General features: G+C 42.3%; 1 protein-coding gene across 2 annotated transcripts in view; it reads left to right on the top strand.

The window, feature by feature from the left end:
• GPR176 (G protein-coupled receptor 176) overlaps positions 1-21,674 on the top strand; it is a 54,536-nt gene that overhangs the window by 23,602 nt on the left and 9,260 nt on the right. Inside the window, exons 1-2 of one of the 2 annotated variants that reach the window (XM_072115478.1) lie at positions 1,942-2,108; positions 13,658-13,910. In XM_072115478.1, the coding sequence (XP_071971579.1) occupies positions 2,009-2,108; positions 13,658-13,910 (353 nt within the window). In that variant the 5' untranslated portion in view covers positions 1,942-2,008. Of the gene's footprint in view, positions 1-1,941; positions 2,109-13,657; positions 13,911-21,674 lie in introns of those variants that run through there. The other variant, XM_072115477.1, reaches the window with a different exon arrangement.

The following is a 21,674-nucleotide window of genomic DNA, read 5'->3' as shown; positions in this document are numbered from 1 at the left end:
ATCTATGGTCAGTAGTGATGTAATGATGGGTCAGTGTTATCTATATAGAGGTCATTGTGCAGGGAGGAGGATATAAGCTGTGACATCATCTATGGTCAGTAGTGAAGTAATGATGGGTTAGTGTTATCTATTTAGAGGTCATTGTGCAGAGAGGAGGAGATGACATCATCTATTGTCAGTAGTGATGTAATGACAGGTCAGTGTTATCTATATAGAGGTCATTATACAGGGAGGGGGAGGAGATAAGCTGTGACATCATCTATTGTCAGTAGTGATGTAGTGATGGGTCAGTGTTATCTAAATAGATGTCATTGTACAGGGAGGGGGAGGAGATAAGCTGTGACATCATCTATTGTCAGTAGTGATGTAAGATGGGTCAGTGTTATCTATATAGAGGTCATTGTACAGGGAGGGGGAGGAGATAAGCTGTGACATCATCTATTCTCAGTAGTGATAGAATGATGGGTCAGTGTTATCTATATCGAGGTCATTGTACAGGGAGGAGGATGAGATAAGCTGTGACATCATCTATTGTCAGTAGTGATGTAATGATGGGTCAGTGCTATCTATATAGAGTTCATTGTACAGGGAGGGGGAGGAGATAAGCTGTGGCATTGTCTATTGTCAGTAGTGATGTAATGATGGGTCAGTGTTATCTATATAGAGGTCATTGAACAGGAGGGGGAGGAGATAAGCTGTGACATCATCTATTGTCAGTAGTGATGTAATGATGGGTCAGTGTTATCTATATAGAGGTCATTGTACAGGGAGGGGGAGGAGATAAGCTGTGACATCATCTATTGTCAGTAGTGATGTAATGATGGGTCAGTGTTATCTATATAGAGGTCATTGTACAGGGAGGGGGAGGAGATAAGCTGTGACATCATCTATTGTCAGTAGTGGTGTAATGATGGGTCAGTGTTATCAATATAGAGGTCACTGTACAGGGAGGGGGAGGGATAAGCTGTGACATCATCTATTGTCAGTAGTGATGTAATGATGGGCGAATGTTATCTATATAGAGGTCATTGTACAGGGAGGGGAGGAGATAAGCTGTGACATCATCTATTGTCAGTAGTGCTGTAATGATGGGTCAGTGTTATCTATATAGAGGTCATTGTACAGGGAGGGGGAGGAGATAAGCTGTGACATCATCTATTGTCAGTAGTGATGTAATGATGGGTCAGTGTTATCTATATAGAGGTCATTGTACAGGGAGGGGGAGGGGATAAGCTGTGACATCGTCTATTGTCAGTAGTGATGTAATGATGGGTCAGTGTTATCTATATAGAGGTCATTGTACAGGGAGGAGGAGGAGATAAGCTGTGACATCATCTATTGTCAGTAGTGATGTAATGATGGGTCAGTGTTATCTATATAGAGGTCATTGTACAGGGAGAAGGAGGAGATAAGCTGTGACATCATCTATTGTCATTAGTGATGTAATGATGGGTCAGTGTTATCTATATAGAGGTCATTGTACAGGGAGGGGAGGAGATAAGCTGTGACATCATCTATTGTCAGTAGTGATGTAAGATGGGTCAGTGTTATCTATATAGAGGTCATTGTACAGGGATGGGGAGGAGATAAGCTGTGACATCATCTATTGTCAGTAGTGATGTAATGATGTTATCTACAGAAGTCATTGGCTAGAAAATTAAAGGATATTGTACATTTAATTACGGTAAAAATAAATACTGATATGCAACAGGTGAAAATAAATCGGTAATTTCCTGGTGTCTCCATTTTTGTTATGAACAGATGAGAGTTCCCCTTCCTGTATAAAAACCTAGAGGGTCAGTGCGTTGTGTATAGGCCGCATTGTATAGGAGGCCATGTCTCATATGGAGCTACCAGCAGGACACTGAAGCTGAGTGCAAGCAGTGAAAGCTTTGGGCCTGAGTGTGCTATTGAATGGGAGTTTAGTAGAGTAAATGTAAACAAGATAGACGAAAGGAAAAAACACTTCCAAATTATACGCGACAGCAGGGGGGATGTGTGAAAAGACATGGTTACCATGGCAACTGGGGCAGGGATAGCGACAGACTCAGGGGAGAAGAGTGCAAGGCGAGCAAGACAGGATTTATATTTAGCTGCTGGAATACGCGGTAATTAGACAAAGCAGAAGGTTATATTTAGAAAGAGCCGTATTAATACATCGTTATCGGAAACACACAACGGAAGGAAGTGGAATCATGATTTACCATATTGATCCACATCCCTATAATATTTCTTTCTTATATCCACATCTCCTCATCCGGTGGCTACAGATTTTATATATACCATATTTTTCGGACTACAAAAAATCCTTTGATCCTCTCAGAAATCAAAGGTGCACCTTATAGTCCAGTGCGCCTTATATATGAACTGTACTTACAGACAACAGCTGTCTTGAACTGTGCACAGGTCTGCCACCTGCTGGTCATTCATCCTTATAATCAGGTGCGCCTTATAATCCAGTGCGCCTTATATATGAACCTAGATATTTTAGCAGGCATTTATTGATGGTGCGCCTTATCATCCAGTGCTCCTTATAGTCCGAAAAATACGGTACTTTGCAGTCGCAGATTTTTTGCTCCAAATCACCAACATTGGGATTGATAAGTGTCTTTTTCTCAATGAATATGGCTGGTTTACCTTATACAATGTTAAACTAAAAAGCCGTCACGGAAAATGTGGTTTGGATAAGGTGCTGGTGCTGGTCAAAAATGTGGACTTTGGAGGAATTTTCTATGTTTTATTGTCAAGGGCTCTTTACTTCATACGAGATAGGGGCGTAACGATTGTGGTTGTGAAAGATAAGGGGTCACATTTATTTAGTTTGCTTGCGCCGTGTGCAGAGTGCACCAGATTCATTCAAAGTGGCGTCTTCGTTAATATGGCGCACCCTGCGCTGCTCAGGAAGTGTGCACCTGTTTTTACTCCCTTCATTCCAGAAGTCATATGTTTTTTATTTTTATCTTTACAGAGATGTATGAGGGCTTTTTATCTGCGTGACAAATTGTACTTTTTAGTGGCCCCATTTAATATTCCATGCAATGTACTGGAAAGCTGGAGAAAAATTCCAAGTGTGGTGAAATTTGACATAAAAACACATATGCAGTGTTTTCTTGCGGGCTCTGTTTTTACGGCTTTCATTCTGTGCTCCAAATGACAACTCCAATTTATTCTTTGGGTCGGTACGATCACAGGGATACCAAATTTATATAGGTTTTAATATGGTTTAGTAGATTTTAAAAATGTAAAATCTTTTGTACAAAAAATATATTTGCCTTTTTGCCAAATTCTCAGGCCAATAACTTTTTCACACTTTGGTGTAACGACCTATGTAAACTGTAATTTTTTTGTGGTACGAACTGGCGCATTAACTTACATAAATTTTGGCCCTATATGACTGTTTGATAATTTTTTTATTCAAATATCCATGTATGGAAAAAGTGCTGATTCGGGCAATATTTTCCGTTATGGTGTTCATGGCTGGGAATAGTCTTTATTATATTTTGAATGGGCACTTTGGGATGTGACGATACCTAACATGTGTATGATTTTTACTGTTTATTTATTTTTATATGTGATCTAGGGAAAGGGGGGGGGTTATTTAAACTTTAACATTTTTTTTTATATATTTTTTTTTTTACTATTATTTCAGACCCTCTAGGGTACATTAACCCTACAGGGTCTGATTGTACAGGGTCTGTACTGTATTGCAGTTTGATGATGATGGGTTTGGTTCAACTGCCGCACTTAAAGGAAACCTACCACTTGAAGTGGCAGGTATAAGAGGGAACTACCAAGCACCAGCGCAGGGTGAGCTGGTGCCGGAGCTTATTTTTGTTAGCGTTTTAAACCGCAGTATCGCGGTTTAAAACACTTTTTAAACTGTATGGCCAAAGCTGCTTCGGCGCAGGGAGGTACGCGCTCGGCGCACCATGCACGCGACCGTGCACGCGGCTACATAGGAAGTGAATGAGAGACGCGTGCACGGTCGCGCGCATGGTGCGCAGAGCGCGTACCTCCCTGCGCTGAAGCAGCTTCGCCCATAAAGTTTAAAAAGTGTTTTAAACCGCGATACTGCGGTTTAAAACGCTAACAAAAATAAGCTCTGGCACCAGCTCACCCTGAGCTGGTGCTCGGTAGTTCCCTCTTATACCTGCCACTTCAAGTGGTAGGTTTCCTTTAACAGCCGAGATTGGTGCCATAATAGTATGTCCTGGTGCGTGTAGGGGTTAAAAAAGAGTGTGCAACACAATTCTGTCAAGTTGAAGTAATGAATGTGTTGCATGGTCCTACTCCCCTCCGGAACACCCCTTTCGGTGCAGAGTTTTGTGGCACGTCGGTCACTGTACAGCCGCAACACATTACAGATGCAGACACTTTATAAATACATGTACAAGCAGTTTGCAGATTCTTTTCAGTGTAAAATCAGACAAAAAACGCACGCTAAAATTTTAATCAATGTGCCCTTCCCCCAATGAATTGTATGTGTGTCCTTAAGACAGACATACAATTTATTACAAGAGTGGCGCAGGCAGAGACACATCTGTCTGCTCTGCCTGCACTCTCTCTATGATGCCGGTGGCTCCTATAATGGCACCTGTGTCCTTTATAGCATGAAGATGCTCAGGTAGAAGTAGCAGTAGGAGGTAAGTAAAGTGTTTATTGTGTTTCACAATGTGTCCTCCTGAAATCTGCATTATACAAAAAAAAGGGGAAACCGATGACTATTGAACTCTTCATTAATTATTAGGGGGGGCAAGATCTGCTGAATCCTGTTCTTCTGGATGTGTGTTTGAGTAGCATATACATATACATGTGTAAGTGTGTGTGTAGAACGTATATGGTATGTGTGTGTAATTGTGTGCAGAGTATATATAGTATGTGTGTATATTTGAGTATAATATAGTGTATGAATGTATACGGTATGTCTGTGTAGCATATATGTGTATTCTGAAGTATAATATGCGGAATGGGGACAGCAGTGAAGATTTAGGTATATGGGGCCCTGATCCCAAGTTTGCAATGGGTCCCACTGCAGTCTTGTTATGCCACTGATCCTAGATGTATATTTAATCAGGTATCACATGATATATATAAAAAAGAATAATACATTAATCATCATTGATGTTTTCTTATCTCACTACACCTGTGATCTACAGCCCATAAAACACTTACTATGTATAGGACCCAGATAGTAGGGAATCCAGGCTGCTATGCACACATGTGCAGGGTTAGACTTCATACGGATAGGGATCCAATTATTTTCCGTAGTATCCACTGTATTCTCAAAGGGGCTGTCTAGTGTAAAAACTTAACTTTCAAATGACTTATTACAGAATTCTAAGAATTCCCGAGTTCCTGGTGACTGGATCCTTATTCATCAAGCAAGAGCGTCAACAGCTACAAAGAGCATCTCTCTCTCTGGAGGACACAGCACGTCTTTGTAGTACATAGACATCCCATTGATTGACAATGTGAATTGAGCCATGTCTCTTTTGCCTTGCTGTAATACTGCATGGCACGCTTTTCGACTTTTTTCCTTAGATGCTGTTAAGTGGACTATTCTAGTCCTTATTACTACATACAAAGATGTCCAACATTGAGGAGACAATAATGGCGGAAATCCATATGACTATATTAATGATATAAACCCTTACTGACCAAATGTAATTGGAGATGGAGGCATCTGAGAGCTCCGGTGATGTTTGATTACATTTCTCTAAGGGGTCCCTTTTATGTTCTCACAGCCGGGCCCTGTAACAATGACAGCAATGCCATTTCAGATGATGTTACTGCACCCCCACCTGCCAAAAGGGTTTAAGGGGAAATTGCCACCAAATATAAAGCTAAGTTCCCCTATCATAAAGATATATCCAATAAGAATAAACCACTGCCAGGTAGACCCGGGGGACAACGATAAATTAGGATCTTATAGTTTAGTTCCTGAGACAGAAATTCAGGACTCATGGGTCCCAGTGAGGTTTGTTGTCCATTCCACTAAGGATTTGAAACCCGTTCCTATTTGAGTAGATAAGGTGGTGGAGGCACAGCATCCTCCATGGCCTAATCCCGGTGGTGGCTCTGAGAGCTGTCTCTGGGGGCACCTAGGCTGTCACTCTAGCACAAACTTTGGCAGACAGGACGCAAAGCCCCGTCCTGCAGTCCGAGGCAGCCCAGGACGTGTCGCAAGTGCAATTTTAAAGTGATACATCCTGGGCTACCTGGGACTACAGCAGGGGTGAGGAGATGCAGGCTGGGCAGGGTTATCATTGGCGCTCGTTCTACAGGCCCAGAAATTCTCCATGTCCAGGGAGCACTGGAGAGAAGCTGCAATGATGACCTTAAAGGGAACCCGTCACCACTATTTTCACAAATACAGGTAGTGACAGGTTCCTATAGAGCTCTAATAACTATTTGACACCCTGCTTGTAGCTAAAAATTATGCCCCTGAGATTCCCATATATTCAACTTTATAGTTTTATCTGGTAACTAAGCATGGCTACATGGAGTCCAGGTGGGCGTGGCCTTTTCAGGCTGAATACAGCAGCTCCTCCCCATCCCTATCTCTGTATGCTGCTATAATGTCATGTGACCAGGGTGACATCATCGCAGGTCCTATAGCTTTTGTAGCATTAGGATTTGTACACTAAGCATATATGTCATGAAATCATGAATATGTCATAGATACCAGGCAAGATTATAACTCTGATTTTATGGGGATCTGAGGGGAACAATTTTTAGCTAAAAGCAGGGGGTCAGATAGTTACTAGAGCTCTATAGGAACCTGCCACTACCTCTATTTGTGAAAATAGTGGTGACGGGTTCCCTTTAATTTTCTCCTTCTTTGTACTGAGGACTATTGAAAGCTTTGACAGAGGAGGGAGAATTTCTATACAGCACAAATTGCCCTGCTGGTACTTTGCGATAAATAAGTAGGTTCTGGTTGTTGTTTGGGAACTAGGTCTAGGAAAAGGTTCACCATCACTGCCTTATCTTCTCTTAGCAGTGCATACTGTAAATCCAGGATATTGATTGAAGGAAAAATTTTTTTTTTACATACATTTTTATTTAGTTTACTTTATTTACATTTTTCATTTATTATTTATTTTAGACTTTTATCTATTTATATTTACTGTTTTATTAATGTATGTTCAGATTTCTTGTGCTATGGCTGACAACTTACGATCTGTGTCCTCCTAGCAGTATAGAGATCACATTTAATAGTGATAAAACAGTTGCATTAGATCACTATTAGCAGTAATGTCCTACCAGGCTGCCTCACCAGTTCAACCTGAATGCAAGAAGGAAGCTTCTTGCATTTGGTACTGGTCTATATATAAGACAGTACACAATGGGGCTTATTTACTAAGGGTCCCACAGCCGTATTCTCGATGGGTTTTCCAGCTTTTCGGGGATTGCGGCGGGATTGTGTCACACGCGAACGGATTTTGGCGCATCGGCACCGTCTTTCATGCCACAGAAATCGGGGGCGGGCCGTCGGACAATCCGACTGATTCGTACAAACTGCAGGATTTAACTTTGAATTTGTGTCGCAAGATCAAGCACTTACATGCACCAGGAAGAAGAAGGTGAACTCTGCCGGACCTGATCCGGGAAGCAACAGATGCAGGATATCGGGCACACGCTCATAGTGAATTGCGCAGCTGTGCATTGGAGCTGGGGAACGCACCTCGGGGATCGCGCAAGTAAATTTGCCCCAATGTGAGTACTATGATGAGAGCATTTTAGTGTCATTGAAGTGATCTCTGTTCAGGGGAAAAGGCTAACACTGGACCTAAGGCCTGCGCTCTGAGTGAAGTGACCCGGCAATCACATGTCTTGCAAAATGTTGGTGCCCACCAGAGAATCCTCTGGTTCTCCGGTGGGCCAGTCCAAAGGACCACATGAGGGTATATCTATGCTGTACATCTACAAGTTAGTGAGATTTAGGCTGATGAGAAGATTGCAAGCAAAAAAAATAACATGACCAAAAAATAAATGTTTCCGTGCAGCAGAATCATGGCATGTGTTACACTCCTGCACCAGGGCCAGTTCATTTGCATCAAAATAACATTGCCAAGGATTGTCCGATGGCTCCTATTACTTGCAGCATACCTTGATAGGTATCTTGATCAAAACGCTGAGATCCTGCATGTCACAAGGGGTTAATAATCACCATGATATTGAGTATCTCACATCATGATCATTGGATACTAATACAATGCCTCCCTTAAGTTATGGGTTAGCAAATTCAAGGTTATACATAAGATCTAAAAGACAATCCTTCAGATCTATAGAATATAATGGGGCACATTTACTAAGGGTTTCTCTGCCGGGTTTCCAGAATTTTTCCGATTTGCGCTGAATTGCCCCGGGATTTTGTCGCACGCGACCGGATTGTGGCGCATCGGCGCCAGGCTTTCACGGGACAGAAATCGGGAGGCGTGACCGTCAGAAAAACAGGACGGATTCGAAAAAAACGCAGCATTTAGAAAAAAATTGTGTCGCAAGAATATCACTCACATACACCGGAACAAAGCAGGTGAACTCCAGCGGACTTCAGCGCAGCAGGAACACCTAGTGGACATCGGGCTCACTACCGTAGTGAATCCCGGCAGAACCCAAATCAGCGTTGGAGAACACGCCGTTGGATCACGACTGGACCGGGTAAGTAAATATGCCCCAATGTGTACTTAAAGGGAACCTGTCATCAGAAATTAGCCAAATAAACCACAGCCAGTTTGCTGTCAAGCAGCTAAGCAGGTTCTATATCATGTTTTTTTCATGGCCCACCTTGGTAGCATCATCCCGAAAATCAAATTTGAAGTAAGATGTATACAGTGAGGGAGGTGGAGAGTTTATCACTGAGGTTTAACTCTCCATTCCTCTAAACACATCCTTACATGTGATTAACATCATGTGCTGGGCTTCAGGAATTCTGATCAATGATGTCCCTGGGGCTCAGGACCATCACCTACAGTTAACAGAGCATTTTAAGGCAAGGATAGCCTGACTTCAGTGTTAAACTTCGCCTCCTAGACTTCAAAAAACCAATTTACATCTAATAATAATTCTTTATTTATATAGCAAACACAGATTACGCAGCACTGCACAAAGCTTGTCCCATCTGTCCCTGTCCCCAGTGGGGCTCACAAGCTAAACAACCTACCAGTATGTTTTGGAGTGTGGGAGGAAAACAGGGGACCCAGAGGAAACCCACACAAACACAGAGAGAACATACAAACTCTTTACAGATGTTGACCTGGGTGGTATTCGAACCCAGGACCCCAGCGCTGCAAGGCAGAAGTGCTACTCACTCAGCCTCCATGATGCCCCATCTCACTTCAAAGTAGATTTTCTGGATGCTGCCACCACACAAGGCCATGAAAGAAACATCGTCTAGAAGCTGCTCAGCTGCTTGACAACATACTAGTAGTGGTTTATTAGGCAATTTCTGATGACAGGTTCCCTTTAATAATACAAATAGCCTTGCCTTTGAGTATAAGACAAGGCAAAGAAATAATCCAGGTTATACATAGAGAAATAGACTCGGCAGAATGATGCCACATGTCCGGAGCTCAGCTGTGTGTCTGCATTTATTCCTGCAATTGATGGTTAAAGTATCATTGAAGTAACAGCTGTGATCAGAAACAGAACATCATGTAATGAAGTCATAAGCTCAGGTACAGGCTGGGAGTTACAATGATGTGATTTTCCTTCCTCTGTAAGGACCACTTCAGACTGCCAATCAGGGGTCTCTAAGAGCTGTTTCTAATCAAGGGTACAAAAAGGGCACACATAGGAGGAGTAGTTATAGGTTTTGCTAAGACCATGAAGAGATGTCTGTTGACTCATCTTTAAAGAGCGTACCATGAAGAATTTATAGACCGTGCAGGAGTAAGGGAATGAGAAGGATGTAAAACACTGATATAAATGTAAAGAGGTACAGCATTGTGCAAAAGCTATAGAAAATTATCCCCTGATTAAATGCCATAAGAGAATGGTTTTTTTTATCAATAAACAAAATGTATGTACAAAAATAAATCTATATCGCATCCAAATTTGGTGTAACCACCCTTTGCGTTCAAAACAGCATGGATTCTTGTTCCAAACATCTTGAAGGACTAACCACAGATCTTCTGCAGATGTCGGCAAATCCTTTGCTGGAAGATTGTTCCAAATATCTTTAAGGACTAACCTCAGATCTTCAGCAGCTGAAGGCTTTCTTAAATCCTACTATTTAAGTATCCTACCATTCTTCATGTAATCTGTGGTTCTGAAGATTGGGAAATATCAAAATTAAATTAAATTACATTACTGGTGGTCCCCGGGTTAAGTACAGGATAGGTTCTGTATGTTTGTTCCTAAGTTGAATTGTATACTTTATTATTGTAACCTCAGTCAAATTTTTTTTGGTCAATTGGATTTTAAAAATGTTGGGTTGTCATAAGAACCAGGATTAACAATAAAGCTTCATTACAGACACTTTAGGTAACTGTTATAGCTGATCATTGTAGCCTATGGCTAAAGTTCAGTAAATTACCAACATCCAGAGGTCCGTTTGTAACTAGGGGTCGTATGTAAGTCGAGTGTTCTTAAATAGGGTGCCGCCTGTACTTTTCCCAAAAACAACGCCAGAATAATAAATCAAATGGAACCAGACACTTTTATAAAACCTAATGATCCAGTGGGGGGATTCTTTCAACACCCATTACAGAGGTCATCAAAGATGATGTCCTGTATAGAAGAGATCTTGAAACCCCCTTCTATACATATCAAAGTATAAAGTATGTCAGCCACACGTTTCTCCCTTATAAATCCATCCAGGTCTCTGGTGTTACAGTAGCACTGGCCACTGAATGGCACCCCAGCACCAGGGAGCAATTAAGTAATTCCCAAATTATTGCTACTGTTCTCATCATATTTAGTAAGTGTGTTTGCAGGACATTATGAGGGAAAAAATAGATGTAATTTTGCAGGATGCCGGCGCGAAAAGATATCATCATATAAAGATGTTATATTAAAAGATGTGTCATAACATACTAACGTGTCCTAACATTGGTTGTAAAAGTACATTACCATACACCCAGCCTTCCTCATATCATCACAGACAGGGGGGCTATGGGGAGATGTTGGAATCTTATTTAGGTGAAAGTGTCACCATAGCAAGTTGTCATTCTTTGGGCATCCCTGGTGGATAGATCGATCACATATTTCTTCTTTCCCGGCACAAGACTTATAACATCATATAATGTATTACATTCTTGTTTTATCCCTTTTATTTTATCAAACTGTTTATTTTTGCATAGTATGTATATGTCTGTTTGTTTGATGTTGTTATTGTATTTGGGCGTATGACGATTGTTGACAGCTAAAATAGCCTATGTTTGGAGGGTGGAGAGCTCTCAGAAGACGGTCCAATGTGACCCGGTAGTCACCCTTCCTGAACCTAAGTCCATGGTCCTGACATAAACCCAGACTAGATGCTGTTCATATGACAGCTATGCAATCACTTTAGGGCTCCTTCCTTATGCAGAAGATAGCTTTCATAAACATTGGGGGACATTTATCATTTGCTGGTGTTAATCATAAAAGTTTGTAGGCTGTAGCCAGGGCTTAGGGTAATAGCGCCAACTCCGGTGATGGCCACAACCCTTCACGACCGCTTGGCATGAAGGTGGGATAAAGGGAGAAATAATCACAATTATTGGTGATTTGCCAGTAATTATGATTATTTTGGTTGGATTATTGCCCTGCTGTACAAAAAATGTTTCCTTCACCTCAAACCAATGCAACTTGTGAATGGTAAATGATAACACCCATGCATTGACAGGGCTATAATACAACCATGATACAGTTAGATTGTAGCACACTGCTATTTTCCAGTACTTTCTCCTTTCCATTTACTTGCAGCAAATACAGATTCTCTTTTGACAAATGGCATGTAGCAAAGATGTTAATGTATTCATCTGCATTACATAAGGGCTCTTACTTTTTAAGAGTTTGCTGAACATGGATCTTGTATAATTACAGTGAACATCAAAGATGATAAACCAGGGACACTTACACATACATCCAGGCACCGTGGCTTTGGTAATCTTCTTATATTTTTTATCCATGGTCTCCTTCCTGGGTGGAGCATTACCAGATCCTATCTGTGTTGTAGCTTCACAGGCTGTTACACTGTGTAGGAGCACTTCCTACTGGGTGGGATTGCAGGAGGCAGAGGGAGAGAGAAAGTGCTGAGGGAGCACGGAGGAGGATGAGACAGTATAACAGCTTGTGAATTTGCAGCACTGAGGTGCTCCGATAACATGCCCAGAGCCCTTCTGGCTCATTGGCATAATTTTTAAGAGTTGATTTTAGAAAAATGGAGGCCATGAATAACAAATAGAAGAAGATTACCACAGTCACGGTGCTTGGATCTATGTGTAAGTGTCTCTTGTTTATCATGATGGATTCTGATGGTAGATTTCCTTTAAAAAAACAACAAGGACCCAAAGTGAACTTGCTCAATGCAGGAGTGAACAAAGCCTCCCTGCTGCCTGAGGCAAACTATGGAAAGACGCCCCCATACACACACCATTCCAGTCCAATAATTTTTATACCAGGTTAAGTGTAATTCGATGTAAAACTTGAAGTTTCAACACAGATTTCATCGTTTTCTCTTCTCTCATTGACAAAAAAGAAATTTCAAAGTTATTGCAGTCTGTAGCTGTTAGGGCACCCTCATACTTAGGTTACTTTAACACTTAAAGTATGCTCACCAGGCAGTGGAAAAGGAAAAAGTTAGGTCATTAAAAGAACAGGTGCAAAAATGTAGAAAAAAGGGTTTCAAATGGTTTGGAAATTAGTTTCCTTTTCTTCATAAAACAACCCCTGAAAATAATCCCTAACCTCATTTTTTGGAGAAAAAAATAATATAGACCCTGTCTTATTTTCAGTGAAACACATTGGGGGCCATTTACTAAGGGCCCGAAATGCTTTTCTTCGTCAGGTTTCCCGAAAATAACCGATTTGTGCTGAATTGGTTTTTGCCGCACGTGATCGGATTGTGGCGCATCGCTGCCGGCATGCACGCGACGGAAATCGGGGGGCGTGGCCGAACCCTAAGGATTCGGAAAAAAAGCAGAATTTAATTAAAAAATGTGTCACTTGACACGCACTTACCTGCACCCAGGATAGCTTGGTGAACTCCAGTGAACTCCAACGGACTTCAGTGCAGCAGCGACACCTGGTGAACATCGGGCGCACTACCTTAGTGAATCCCCGGAAGACCCGGATCTGCGTCGGAGAACCCGCCGCTGGATCGCGAATGGACCGGGTAAGTAAATGTGCCCCATTATATGGAGAGACATTTTTTTGCCTCCTTGGGCATGTGGACATCCCTTTTGGCTCAGAACCCGGGCAAACATCCATTATAATGTTATTTTGAAAGCATGGCTTGAATAGTTCAATAAAATAAGTTTTACAGAAAACTATGAATAGGAGCAACTTTCCACTGAAAACAGACATACACTATGTAAGAATTTCATGGGGTCATAGCTGACAGTTTTCCATGGTCTTGAAATGTTAAATAACTTTTTTTTTAGGAAAAGAATAAGTTAATACGCTTTTTTTGTAAAATAATCATGGTATACATTTTATTTTTGTCTTTAAGGGAACATCATTGTTCTTTGGTCAACCTGCAGGACAACCGTCTTGAAATCTGTGACCAATCGCTTCATGAAGAACCTGGCTTGCTCCGGTATCTGTGCCAGTCTGGTGTGTGTGCCTTTTGACATTGTGCTCAGTGCCAGCCCACAGTGTTGCTGGTGGATTTATACCCTTCTCTTCTGTAAGACCATCAAATTCTTGCACAAAGTCTTCTGCTCTGTGACCATCCTTAGCTTTGCTGCCATCGCTTTGGATAGGTAAAGCCAGTTTTTTTAAATATCTAAAAAAATATGCAAAAATATGTTTTTTGATATTTTAATTATAAATGTTATGATGCTAATTTCTGACTTTATATCGTATTTTTAGGACTATAAGGTGCACAAAAAATCCTTAGATTTTCTCAGAAATCAAAGGTGCGCCTAATCGTCCAGTGCGCCTTATATATGAACTGTTCTTACAGACAACAGTTGCCTTGAACTGTGCACAGGTCTGCCACCTGGTGGTCATTCATCCTTATAATCAGGTGCGCCTTATATATGAACCTAGACGTCATAACAGGCATTTATTGATGGTGCGCCTTATAATCCGGTGCGCTTCATAGTCCGAAAAATACTGTAGAAAATAATTGTAGAAACTCATATAGTAAATTGTGATGGGTCTTGTGCATTCACTATCATTGGTTCCTCAGGTTGACCCGCTATATTTGTGGTTATCCCACCTATTACACTTGGAACAGAAGTCTAAATGCAAGGACAATGCTCGATTAGTATATAATAAAATAATAAAAGAGAAAAAACACTGGAAAGAAAGAAAAAGTGAACTGTATGAAAAGCGTCAGCCGTCGTGACACTCCCCTCCTAATTCCCTGTTTTTAAAAACTATTTTTAAACCCATAAAGTTGAGGGTTTTTTAACATATTTTGGTTCTTGAAACAATGTTATCTTCTTGTAAATGCAGGGGTAGTTGTCTTTTGGATACATTTAGGTAGAATTCCCAATAAGCATTATGTTAGGTAATTTCTGATTTCATAATTTTACCCATAGCAAGTAGAGCGATTGAACTTGACAATGACTCTTAATTATGCAACAATAGCCCAGTAACCTGAATTATGCAGATAGGCTTATAATAATATGTAGCATTGTGTTGAGGTGCCAGGACCCCTTTTGCTGTTGACCAAATGTGAAAAAAAAACGCTCATGTTGTATTTCAGCAAGTCACAAATTTACCTAATCTTTGCCGCTTGTGGAGAGGCCACACATTGGCTGAAGTAATGACCTGCTCGAAACGGCATGTCCTCTGTCAGTAGCCAAATAGTAGCTGCAGCAGCCGGCACCAGGATGCCACAAATAGAGAGGGCATTTAAAGGAAATCAACCATTAATATTAACCGCTTAAGGACCCAGCTCGTTTTCACCTTAAAGGGCATCTACCACCAGATTACTGGAAGCGGCGTGTCCTAATTAGACTGACGTTGAGTAAAGGGGATGGGGGGAACATTTTTAAGACTTTTCTTGCATCTTTATTAACGAAATATGAACTTTGTAAAAGTGCCTCTCAGCTTCGCCGGACTTTAGTATAAGCCGACCCCCCCCCTGCTACAAGCCTCCTTCCACTCCCGGCTGGGGAATTACGATCTGGCTGGTGACGGCAGAGCTGGGGCATGGAGAGAGCGGGGCTGTGCTCTCTCCTAGTTCCCTGGCCGGGAGCAGAAGAAGGCTTGCAGCAGGGGGGGGTTCGTGCACAAATTAAAGTCCGGGCACTTTTACAAAGTTCATATTTTGTTAATAAGGAGGCAAGAAGGCGTCTTAAAAACAGTCCCCCCTCCAACTCCTAAACTGTCTAATTAGGACACTCTATCACCAGTTATCTGGCTATAGATGTATTTTAAGGACCAAGCCTGATTTTCCAAATCTGCCATGTGTCAGTATATGCGATTATAACTTTAGAACACTTTAACGTACTCAAGTATAAGCCTAGTTTTTCAACACAAAATTTGTGCTCAAAAACCCTAACTCGGCTTATACTTGAGTCAACTGAAAAAATAAAGTCAAAACTCACCTTTCTTACAACATCTGACATCATAGGTCCTCTTCTGTCTGAGACAGAAAAGGACCTATGGGGGACGTCAGAAAGATGAGTACAGTGTTATTTTTTTTCCTACTACAGGGGCTGGGCAGGCTGTATGCTACAGGGGCTGGGCAGGCTGTATGCTATAGGGCAGGGGTGGCGAACCTATGGCACGCGTGCCAGAGAGGGCACGCCGAGCCCTCTCTGTGGGCACGCAGGCCATCTCCCCTGCTGTCTATATATTAATCATTAGGACTCCCGGCAGGCAGGAAAAGCTGCTGATCGCCGAGAGCTCCAATTGATCTCTTTCACTGACGGCTGCGCCTGACCTGCTCTGTGCTCATTAATGCTGCCTAGAGACACAGCAGCAGGTCTGTGCCCGCCCCTCCACCCCTTCCCCCTCCCCCTTCAGCCCGGGAACATGAAGAGAGAGAGAGAACAGCGGGAGCACGCAGCAGCCTGTGCACAGTGAGTACAGAAGTACAGCAGGAGGGCAGGAGCTGCTCTGTGTGTATATGGCACAGGCAGCAGGCAGGCAGCTTTGGGACACTGAACAACTGTAGGTGCTTATTGTTTAGTGTCCCAAACTGCCCTGTATGACACATGTCTGTGGCCACATGTATACTGCCCCTGGTCCAGTGCTCCTGTCACTGTGCCATGCTGCCAGTGACCCTGGGGTGCACTACACTGCCCTCACTGACAGCATGGCACAGGTGCCCAGAGCTCAGGACCAAGGGCAGTATATATATGTGTGTGTGTGTGTGTGGCCACAGACATGTGTCATGTGGTGATTTGATGGTAAATTCACCTGCCTGGTTCCATGTAGATTTGCTGTTCAGTGCACCCACCCTCCACCACACAACATACACATTACCCTACACACCCCCTGCCAAATTCAACAATCCTTCATATTGCCCCTGGATGGGGGTAGTGTTCCTCACTGGATGGGGGTAGTGTTCCTCACTGGATGGGGGTAGTGTTCCTCACTGGATGGGGGTAGTGTTCCTCACTGGATGGGGGTAGTGATCCTCACTGGATGGGGGTAGTGTTCCTCACTGGATGGGGGTAGTGATCCTCACTGGATGGGGATAGTGATCCTCACTGGATGGGGATAGTGATCCTCACTGGATGGGGGTAGTGATCCTCACTGGATGGGGATAGTGATCCTCAGTGGATGGGGATAGTGATCCTCAGTGGATGGGGGTAGTGTTCCTCACTGGATGGGGGTAGTGTTCCTCACTGGATGGGGGTAGTGATCCTCACTGGATGGGGGTAGTGTTCCTCACTGGATGGGGGTAGTGTTCCTCACTGGATGGGGGTAGTGATCCTCAGTGGATGGGGGTAGTGATCCTCACTGGATGGGGGTAGTGTCCCTCACTGGATGGGGGTAGTGATCCTCAGTGGATGTGGGTAGTGTTTCTCACTGGATGGGGGTAGTGTTCCTCACTGGATGGGGGTAGTGTTCCTCACTGGATGGGGGTAGTGTTCCTCACTGGATGGGGGTAATATTCCCTGCTGTATTTGCTCCTGCTTTGTGATATAATTGGTGATGTTGGACTTTCTGTGGTCTGTTTATTATCAGTATGGTGGTATTTATCTTGTTGTACTGTAATGGTCATCATGTAGCAGTATTATATGTCCCTTATAGAGTGGTATGGTGTGATTTTAGGCCAAATAGACGTGTTGGCACTTTGCGATGATTACATGGACTTTGGTTTGGAGTTTGGGCACTCGGTCTCTAAAAGGTTCGCCATCACTGCTATAGGGGTTGGGCAGGCTGTATGCTACAGGGGCTGGCAGACTATATACTGGGAGGCTGTAACCAATGCATTTCCCACCCTCGGCTTATACTCGAGTCAATAGGTTTTCCCAGTTTTTTGTGTTGAAATTAGGGGTTTCGGCTTATACTCGGGTCGGCTTATACTCGAGTATATACGGTATGTTCTATGGGTCAGTACCATTACAGCGATATCAATAGCTTTTTCATGTTTGAATAATTTAGAGATTTGGAGAGAAAAATCACTTGCATTTGCATCACCATCTTCTAAGTGGCGTAACATTTAGATTTTTTGTTGTTTACACTGTATTAGGGCTTATTTTTATGAAATGAGTTGTACATTTTATTGGAATTATTGTGTTGCAAAACATTTTGCTCACTTTTTCGGGTAAAAATCCTATTTTTTTTTTGCCAATTTTTTTTTTTTTAAATGGTATTCACCATATGGGTTCAGTAATGATTTTATGTTATTGCATGGGTGGTTACAGACGCGGTGAAATGTGCGGATTGTGTGGTGATTTTTACTTTTTTTATTATATGTGGGAGTATTATAATATTTGTGGCTTTTAGGGGACTTTTATGATTTTTTTTTAAATTTGAGACTTACTGTGTTTTCCGGGCCATTAGGCGCACCGGAATATAAGGCGCAACAGTCCGATGCACCTTATATATGTAATAATTCCATATATAAGGCGCATCGGACTATAAGGCGCAGGGTCGGGGGCGTGGCGGAGCTCCGGGGGCGGAGCGGAGACCCGACGGGACGCGACGGGATGCGACGCCAAGAAGACACGCAGAACGCGGGGAAGGTGAGCGGGGAAGGTGAGGGGGAGGTGAAGAATAGAATACTTACATAGATCCCCGCTACCGGAGACAGCAGATCTCCAGCGGGAACTGCAGACCACGCGGCAGAAGTTGTTCGTGCCGCGTGGTCTGCAGTTCCCGCTGGAGATCTGCTGTCTCCGGTAGCGGGGACCTATGTAAGTAGGGTCCGCTGCCCTCATATAGGGCGCACCGGACTATAAGGCGCACTTTGGATTTCCAAGGAAATCCAAGGCTTTTAAGTGCGCCTTATAGTCCGGAAAATACGGCAATAAAGAATAAAATCCCCCCCCTCTCCCACGCTGGAGAGGAAGGTGATGTCACGCAGGAGACGTGAATAATAAACAGCCCGAAACAGGGGACATCGCATTACTCGCACTCCGGCCTGCTTTTTATGACTTTTTTTTCCTGGTGATCCTGGTGTTTCAACATTAAAGAAAACCAGAGCCAGGATCACTGTGAAGAGGACTATAGGTAACAATGTTTAGGTTAAACTTAGGTTTAACTTAATATTAATGGTTGACCTTTGTGTATGAATTGGACAAGCGCCAAGGTTGATGAAGTTCATTATGTCCAAGTTATTACTTCTCCTGTTGTAGGAGGTTCTGGAGTTCTCTGCTGGTATAGAGAGGATGGTTGAAAGGTCCTGCTAATTGGTTTTGTAATTGGTTTTGTAGTGCTAAAAAAAGTAATTGCACTTTATCATGTGATCATGATACCAATAATAACATTTAGAAGAAGGAATTGCTCATCATTCTGTTCTGGTTTGTTTTTCAAGTGGCTTCAAACCTGAACTTTACTTTAGTAAAATAAAATAAAACATATTATTCTACAAAGTCAAATATAGTGAGGAAGATCAATCTGATCAAACAGATATGTTAACAGGAGAATTCTATTAAGACAGAGCCGTTGGAAATGCATACACACACATATACAGTATATAATATACAATATACATGCTTACAATCATACATTCACACACACACACATATATATATATATATATATATATATATATATATATACACAATCATACATACATATATATATGTATATATATATATATATATATATATATATATATATATATATATGCAACACCCTCGCCGATGCAAGGCAGAGCTGTGTTTGCGAATACGTCCCACCATGTAGCTTGCAGCCTGTGTAGGGTCTGATCAGCCCCACAGCATGTCACTACATAACACTAGATAACACAGATGAGTATTGCAGTGGTAGATCCTGCCTGGTAAGGCAGGAGTTAATTCTTTGATGTGATGTAAGATGTGTCATCCAATAACATGTGTTATCCTAATGTCTGTGAGCTGAGAGGTAATTGGAGGAGTAGCCACCACCTGACCAGTGGGAGTAACAAAAACCCCTGGACAGGAAAGTTCTAGAGGGCAGAGAGCAGTTAGCTGAGCAGTAGCTCAGAAGCAGACTGGAGTTAATCCAGTAGAGACTCAGAGGAGTCTGTGCAGCTAGCACACCAGACCAGAGCAGGAAGAGCCAAGCCCCTGCCTGAAGAGTGGAGCTAATAGCTAGTAGTGAGGAAAGGGGTATCATCCTACCTTTAAGGGTGATACCTGAAGCACTCCAGGACAAGCTGAAGCATCCTTCTAGGACACAGCTATCTCCCAGCCTGCCCTCTACATCCTGTTGCTCCTTCCAACTACATCTCAGCAATCTACCATTTACCTGTTAAGGCACGTTGCTGCGGTTGCTGTAAGTTGTTTTTGTTCAACGTCTGCCTCCGTCTGGTCCCTGCTACTACGGCTGTCACCATTACGGGCACCCTGTCCACCACACAGAGACCCATACTCTAGGCACCAAAGGGTTGCCCCAGGGAGAACCGCTATAGCAGCCTCTCCCTCATCATTTCTTGTCAACACCACCCTGCTGGAGACCTGCCAGGCTGTAGGACAGCCCTCCGGTTCCCCATACCAAGCACCGTGACACTAGCGTGCCTAGGCCGCAACCGCCAGCCACTCAGGTACTGCGGGCCCCGGCTGGCTCCAGGCCCCGAGAAAAGGCTAGGCCCCGGTGGGGGATGTTGCATATATATATATATATATATATATATATATATATATTTATATATATATATATATATATATATATATATATATATATATTACATACACAGTCATACATACACACATATATACAATCATACATAAACACACATATATATTTATGTGAATATACATTCATGCGTATTATATACAGATATGTAAATATAGAGCAGAAACATAGCAGCAAGATGCAATGGAAAACTCTCAGTACTGCCATCTGGTGTATTTTTTTTAAAGATACACTTTTTTTTTAGCATTTGGAAGAAAAGCCAATAAAAAAGGATAATTATAATATGAAAAGGAGATGCTCATACCACTACGGGAGACTCTCAGTAGCTATATCCCCTTAAGCTGGACATAAACATTATATAATTGTCATTCAAGCCTGCTGATTGGAGGACTTGTCTCATGTGTATGAGGGTGTTAGATAATTAAAGGAAACCTACCACTTCTGATGGTAGGTATTAGATGTAAACACTGGGCACCAGCTCAGGGTGAGCTGAGCGTGGCCGTCCGCGAGCGCGCCTCGATAGGAAGTGCCGGAGGCGTCACGCGCGCACGGCAGCGCCGAAGCTACCTCGGGGCTGTAAATCAAAATGTGTTTAAACCGCGATATAGCAGTTTAAAACACTAGCTAAGGTAAGCTCCGGCACCAGCTCACCCTGAGCTAGTGCCCGGTGTTTACATCTAATACCTACCATCAGAAGTGGTAGGTTTCCTTTAAGAAGTTGGATTTCAACATCCAAAATTTTATTCCAGTTTTCAGTCATAAAGTAGACCGACTAATAGATTGCACATGACTCCACATTCTGTAACTATGCCAGAATTATTATAAAGCATCAAACACGTTGATAAATCTGGGGCAGCCTATAACTGTCTAGTCTAATTCTAACGTTGCTGTCCAAATATTTTCTAGTTTTTATTTGAAAAATCACGATTGCCAAAATTTTATGATTGATTGATTAACTATATTTCTGCCTGAACAGCATGGAACTTCAAGAATATTTCGGTATTTTGATAAAAGTTTTTCAGTGTTCACAACTTAGTTAAGCAAAGAAGCAAGGACCGAAAATAGACCTAAAGGAAACCTACCGTGTGGAATCTATTATCAGAAGTAGATGTGATGGTATATTCTTCTCCTAATCTGTAATGTAATAATCCTGGAACCTAACTTGTTAAAAACATTATTTTCGTATATTATATACTCGAGTATAAGCCTAGTTTTTCAGCTCAAAAAATGTGCTGAAAAAACCCAAACTCGGCTTATACTCGAGTAAAAAAAAT

This window comes from Engystomops pustulosus, chromosome 7, assembly GCF_040894005.1.
Source record: "Engystomops pustulosus chromosome 7, aEngPut4.maternal, whole genome shotgun sequence".
Taxonomy (NCBI): Eukaryota; Metazoa; Chordata; class Amphibia; order Anura; family Leptodactylidae; genus Engystomops; species Engystomops pustulosus.
Note: the sequence above shows the minus strand (reverse complement) of the source record. Positions and strands in the feature narration are given on the sequence as shown.